The 6891-nt window shown below is 34.0% G+C and overlaps 1 protein-coding gene across 1 annotated transcript; it reads left to right on the top strand.

Moving 5' to 3' along the window:
• Positions 1-1873: 1873 nt before the first annotated feature.
• LOC131055396 (guard cell S-type anion channel SLAC1) lies at positions 1874-6678 on the top strand. Its single transcript, XM_057989856.2, has 4 exons — positions 1874-2513; positions 4043-4813; positions 5879-5910; positions 5999-6678. Exons 1-4 carry the CDS (start codon positions 2364-2366, stop codon positions 6450-6452), a joined length of 1407 nt encoding a protein of 468 aa, XP_057845839.1. The 5' UTR covers positions 1874-2363; the 3' UTR covers positions 6453-6678.
• The last annotated feature ends 213 nt before the right edge of the window (positions 6679-6891 follow it).

The raw sequence follows: 6891 nt of genomic DNA on the forward strand, positions 1-6891 counted from the left end.
AACCAAGTGGATTTGTGGCACCTTGTTTTACAAGTCATTATGATGGAGGTGATCCATTGCTTCAATTAAAAACTTTGCAAACTACATGTTTTAGATATTTTTATGAGGTCCGTTTACCTATGTTAAATCGATTTATTGTCTTATGTGCCTCTATAATTTCCTTTAAGGAATGGTTAATTATTTTATGGGATACTTTCACAATAGTATTTATCCTAAGACATCTACTGCTCAAGTCATGTAATGCAATAAAGAAAAAACATAAGATAATTAAGGATTATAGTTTTAGATCTCAAGTTTTGATTATTAATACGCTTTACATTATGGGATGGTGACATTCAACATCTATTTGTTGATATTTGACTTGAGCCACTCTTCATAATTTTTTTTTTTTGTAATCCTTTTCATTCATTTTCTAATGTCTACACTAGTGTATGCATATGTGGGTGTTTTTTTAATATAAGATCCTTGTTTAATCAATGTGTTTCTAGCACTTCCCCTTATTCTCTTGAGTTAACATCTGATCACATTTAGATATTTAGGGCATTGCGAATGTACCTCATGTTAATATTAAGGGTTTAGGTTTTAGGGTTTCCATGTAAAAGGGGTCATTATTAATCTATTTGTGTTAGAAATTTTTCCACATAGACAAAAAAATTTCTAGTTAGAATTCAACCACTTTGTACTTAGACTAATTCTCTTACCCTTCTCTTTTTTTTTGTATTGCAGAAGATTTGAGTTCAACACCATCTAGGTGCCTACAACATGGACTTTGCCATTAAACCAAGAGCTCTTTGACAACCCTTCTCCTTTTTACTGTTACTATCTTTTAAATTTCAAGTAAGTTGTAGCTAGTGCCTATTTTAAATGTATGACACATTTTTTTTCTATCTTGTAGCTTTTAAATGCAACACTCTTTTTGAGGATAATACATTAATCATCATCCATAATTCTATTATTTGAGTGTTTTAAATATTTACTTTCTAGGTTGATTTCATGTTTTACTTTGACTTGCATATTCATATATGTTTGCATGCACATCAAAATGAGCTTAAAATCTAATGATAAAAATTATACATCGATGCCTTTTTCCTTTGCGTTTTTGGATCCACTTCAATCAGATTGTCCTAGCATATTTCTATGTCTAATTTGTTAAATAACCTTATCTTAGCCTCATTCCATCTCTACACATCCCAAGTTTCCAACCTAACATGCAATATCATTTCTTGTTTCTGGATTTGATTGTGCATGAATTTTTGAATCAAAGTTTCCAGGTCACACTCGGTGAATCATCATCAAGATGAATGAAAGAGAGTTTAAGGAGATGTAAAATGATGGTTCATGGAGCGTGACCAGAAATGGTGATTCAAAAATTCATACATAATCAAATCTAGAAACAAGAAATGATATTGATATAGATTATAGAAAACTATTTACACTAATAATATACAATCTTTGTCATTCACCACCTTGGTTAAGATTCCTGAATACATAAGTGACTTGGATTAATTATCTTGATAGCTTCTAGATTTATATGTATGATCAATTTTTCTATCAATATTTCGAAAGATCATGCTCCATGATCAAGAGAAAATGACTTAGATTAGTTCAACATCCATAGAGAACTTTTACATTTTTAAATGTGGGTAATTCTACGTACTTCAAAAACCTAGGATGGAGGGGTTTTAGTGAAACGGTGTTAACAGGTTAGGGATGGCAGAAACGATGGAAACGGCTTAGAAAATGGGCATTGTCGACGGAAAACGCGTTTTGGCCGTCGTGAAACGGCCCTTTCCCGTCACGTTGACACTTTTCATGTGCAAATATTGAGTAAATGCTGGAGCAATGTACATAATAAACTGACCAACACCACCTTCTCATTTTACTTTCTGTAGTAAAGTCTGCACATGCCAAGCTTTTTCATGTGTAAAATTTTAGTAAATGCTTTGTGCATTTCGTAGTACTCAATTGAGAAGATTGATGAAGAAAGTGATTAATTTGTCGTACACACCCCATGTTGATAATGTGTAGTGTCCCTTTTGCGTATTAGTGAGGGCATCTGAGAGCCACAAATCTGAGTTTTGTGATGCAAATTAACAATATAGAAATCCCATGAAACATTTTCATTTCACAGTTGATAAATTTGGACGTTGAAGGAGCACAATTACCACAAGGAGTTTCTTTGTAGAAGTTGTAAATCTTGCATTGTCATGGTGAGAAAAAAAAATTTACTACTTTGAAAGCTATATTCTAGAACTATGGCTCCACATTCTAGAGTGCTTGGACTAGGGTTGAGGAAGCTTATAAAAGCTGTTGTTACAGTTAACCATAAAGTAGAAAGCCAAAGAGACATTTGATCCAGGAGAATGAACAGGCAGAATTCAAACTCCATAATGGAGGAGATGAAGGATAATGGTCATTCTGGGCGTTCTATGTTTTTAGAGTCAATCAGTGTGGAAGTTCCTGCTGCAAGATACTATTATGCCTTGCAGGGACCAGAGCTTGAAGTTCTAAAGGTGAGAAGAATTGTGATCAAACCTTTTATCCTCTCTTTCAAGAACTAGATCAGGAATTATGATGCTATGCAAGAATTTTACTTAAATTTAGTACATCTTCCAACCATAAATTTATTACATCTTCCAACCATAAATTTATTACATCTTCCAAGTTCCATTGCTTGTTATTATTTATTTGTTTTATGGGTTCTCTATGATATCTATACTTTTCTTAGAACAAATCCAACTGATAGTTTTAGGCTCTATTGCATAGCTTGTTGTTGTTGATATTGTGGCCCATGAGCTTCTTCTAATGATAAGAGTATGTTCTACAGTTGTTTCTGAAGTGGTTTAAATGTTAGAAGGTTTGATTTAGGTTTACACGAAATTTATTGTGTTAAATTTACAGCATTATGGTGAGAATTTTACCATTTTTTTTTTCTTATGAGATCCTACGATTGGAAGTGTATGGTATCTATATTCTCCATTTGTTCACAGTAAAAGAAGACGGTCACACTATTCTTATATCAATCTTTGTCTTATATCTTATATCAGTCTTCCTGATACCACTGCACATCCTGACAGAAGTTAATTTGATGATGGATGTTATTGCCTATTTCTATTACAAGTTTTTGGGAACACCTTTTTATTATTCATATATGTATTATGGCTGTGATAGAAATAGGTTACTTCCACAATTCATGGATTTGAAAATTTTCATTTCTGGTATAAATCAGGTGGTATGATGATACAATCTATTGTTTTTCTTTTTCTTTTTTTTGTAATAGAGGATTTTATATTATCTACAAGTTTATTTTGCTGTTTGATATGGGAGCATGAGTCTACGTTTGATTTGCATTGCAAGTATCTGTTTCACCAAAGTCGTTTGATAGATGGTCTCATCTCTTGTATCATATTTCCAGGAGTTTGAATCTTGATAGATGTCATAATCAAGAAACATGTCATCACTCTTATCAATTGCACTCAAACATTTGAACAACAACCCTTTGATACAATCTATTGTTTAAAAAACAATCTTCCTAACCTATGAGACGTGGTTTGCATGATTCATTAACGTTTTGTAGTATGATCCAAATGTCAATGTAGCCTATATCTACAACTTCTGTCATTCTAAATGTCAATGTAATCTGCGGCTTTTTTAATCCAAAATGTCAATATGATCTATTTCTATCAGATTTTTTTTATGCAAGATATCTATATAATCTGTTTCTAACACAGGTTTTCATCCAAGATGTCGATACAATCCATTTCTATCACAAGATTTCATTTATCATGACTCTATTATTCACTTATGTAAGAGAGATATCATAACTGTTCAGAATTCTCCTTTTACAGAAATCTAACCTCAAGGAGTATTTATCATTTTAGATAATACAGTAATAATTGAGCACAAGTAGTCTATCATGCATCAACATATTTTGTTTGTTAGACTGATAATATGCTATTGCATGGCATAACTGCCCCTCTTAAAAAGGGGTATGGCACGGCCGATATTGTTATCTGATGATGATGGGTGTGATTGTTTGTAGGAAACTGAAGAATTTCTACTTCCTCTGGATAAAAAATGGCCATTTCTGCTAAGATTTCCCAACGCCTGTTTTGGGATGTGCATTGGATTAGCAAGCCAGTCCTCTTTGTGGAAGGCTCTGGCTACAACTCCTTCAGTTGCATTTCTGCATATCCCACCACAGATAAACTTAGTCCTGTGGTCAATTGCAGTATGCACACTCATAATAGTCTTCTCCATCTATCTGCTGAAATCATGGTATCACTGGGAGGCTGTGAAAAGGGAGTTTTGTCATCCAGTGAGAGTGAACTTCTTCTTTGCACCATGGGTGGCCTGCTTGACCTTAGCTGTAGCAGTGCCTCCAATAGTGGCAAAGTCTGTGCATCCCTCCGTGTGGTGCATCTTCATGGCGCCATTGTTTGGCTTGGAGCTCAAAATATATGGCCAATGGCTTTTTGGAGGAGAAAAAAGGCTCTCTAAAGTAGGTAACCCATGTACACATTTATCTGTGGTGGGAAATTTTGTGGGATCTCTTTTGGCTGCTCGTTTGGGTTGGATGGAAGTGGCAAAATTCTTTTGGGCAGTTGGGCTGGCCCATTATTTAGTACTTTTTGTTACTCTGTACCAGAGATTGCCTACCAGTGAGACACTGCCAAAGGAATTGCACCCTGTGTTCTTTCTGTTTATTGCTGCCCCGGCTACTGCAAGCTGGGCCTGGGAGACTATCTTTGGAGAATTTGACACAGTCTCTCGCATTTCTTATTCAATTGCACTCTTCCTCTACGCATCTCTTGTAAGTACATTTTTTCTTCATTACTGCTTCTGTAACCATATAATAGACATAAAAATATAATCTTGAAGGAAAACTAAGATCAAGACCTTAAATGTTTGATAAGTTTATTCCTCTAATGATTCTTCCTCTGCACAAATTAAACTGTTTTTCCAAATATGTATGCTTGTGAATATTAACTGAACCATGTTCTTGATAAAGAAAAGAATTTTGATATCTATTTGCTGAACTTTAACAAAGCTATATTCTTCATTTATTATTTCAATCTTATTTGCTCTAACCTAAACCGGGGAATCATAGTGTAGAATCGATCTTCATAGTTTTCTTGATTAAAGAAACACAGCACTCCATATTCTTCCATCTCCCATTGGATTCTAGTGCTATATGTACATAGATTCATATTCTCTTAGGGTTCTATGTAAAGATTGTTCAATACCTATTTTACCAAATCTAGAATGCATATTTGTTTCTCTGTCTTTCAATTAGTTTCAACATGGAATGCTTCTTAATTGGATTCATTATTACATTTTAGAAAGGTGAAGATGTTAGTTTAGAAATTTACTGATACCAAATATTTTTGTATAATAAATCTACATATGATATTATACCTCAACCTAAATTCAATTCCTTAGAAACATATTAAAAGGAGTGATAGACTGAAAATGACCTTTGAGAATCACCTTTGATAATACAGCCTATGCTGGCAAAGCACGAGAAGCATACTCACATATTCATTTAATATAAAAGGACAGCCTCAAATCAATAAATTGACAAAAGCCTATGCAAACTACATTCATTAGCTCACTTTGTTCAGCATAATTATCTGATTAATTAACTTGCTTGATTAGTTAACTAATTTAATTGATTAGTCAATTGATTGTGATTGTTTAGCAAATTAATTTGATAACCCATTTCTTAATTTCACTGATTAGAGGAATGCAGGTGAGAATAATTATAATCATTAATGATATTAATTGGATGTGTGTACAAGGAATAATTAGAAAACTACCTGATTAATCAATTAAATATAAAACTCAGAAAAGTTTTCTGTCTTTTGTTTTGCTGCAGGTTGTAAGATTCAATTTCTTCAGAGGCTTCAGGTATGAATGCATAGCCATTAAAACAGCAAGCTTGTGATGTTTGAACCCCATCAAACAGATTTATCTAACTATTCTGATTATACTTCAGGTTTTCAATCTCATGGTGGGCATACACATACCCAATGACCTCAGCTTCAATAGCTACAATAAGATATTCACAGCAGGTAACTCATCCTGTAACTCAAGGCCTGGCTGTACTTCTCTCAGTGATTGCCACCACTACTGTTTCCTCTCTCTTTGTTGCCACTCTTCTCCATGCCTTCGTGTGGAAAACCCTCTTCCCTAATGACATGGCCATTGCCATAACCACCAAACAAGTGTCTAAGCACAAGAACTATGATCACCACCTTAACAACAAAAGCAAAGGGATAATTCGCAACAGTCTTGATCTCATGAGAACTACTGTAAAAGCCCATCAAGCCAGACTACTGCATAGCAAAGAACCTCCAGTTTATCCTGACATCCACCAGTCTCCTGCAGAACAAGAGCACCAGCAAGGGGATAATTCTCCTGCTTGCCTTGACAGTATCTATAACTTATGAAATCTTCTTTTTCTTTTCACTGCCTTTTGCTATCATTAGGGGAGATTCTTCTGCTACGAGATTTGATCAGTTTAAGTAAGTAGGGGAGATCCTTCTGATTTGAATTATGACAAATGGGTGTTGGTCTATAAGGTCTAATATATGTATTGTGTGGGGTATATACAGTCGAAAATGTTCATGGTATCTAGTAGTGGAATTTATAGTATATGGATACAAGTTTTCTCTCCATGTTAACGTCTTACGTATTCATTTCAATTCCAATTCTTTATATGTCAAGATCTAGCATTAACCTGTCAAATGTAAAGATTATAGTACTAGTTTCTTTAGGGTGGTTTTTAATGTTAATAAAATATTGTGAGTTGGGTTGGAAAAAAATAATTTGTAAGTTGGATTTTATGATATGAGTCATCTTTTTAAATAATCAAGGATTTCTAAAGTT

The sequence above is a fragment of the Cryptomeria japonica genome, chromosome 2 (genome assembly GCF_030272615.1).
Source record: "Cryptomeria japonica chromosome 2, Sugi_1.0, whole genome shotgun sequence".
NCBI classification, from domain to species: domain Eukaryota; kingdom Viridiplantae; phylum Streptophyta; class Pinopsida; order Cupressales; family Cupressaceae; genus Cryptomeria; species Cryptomeria japonica.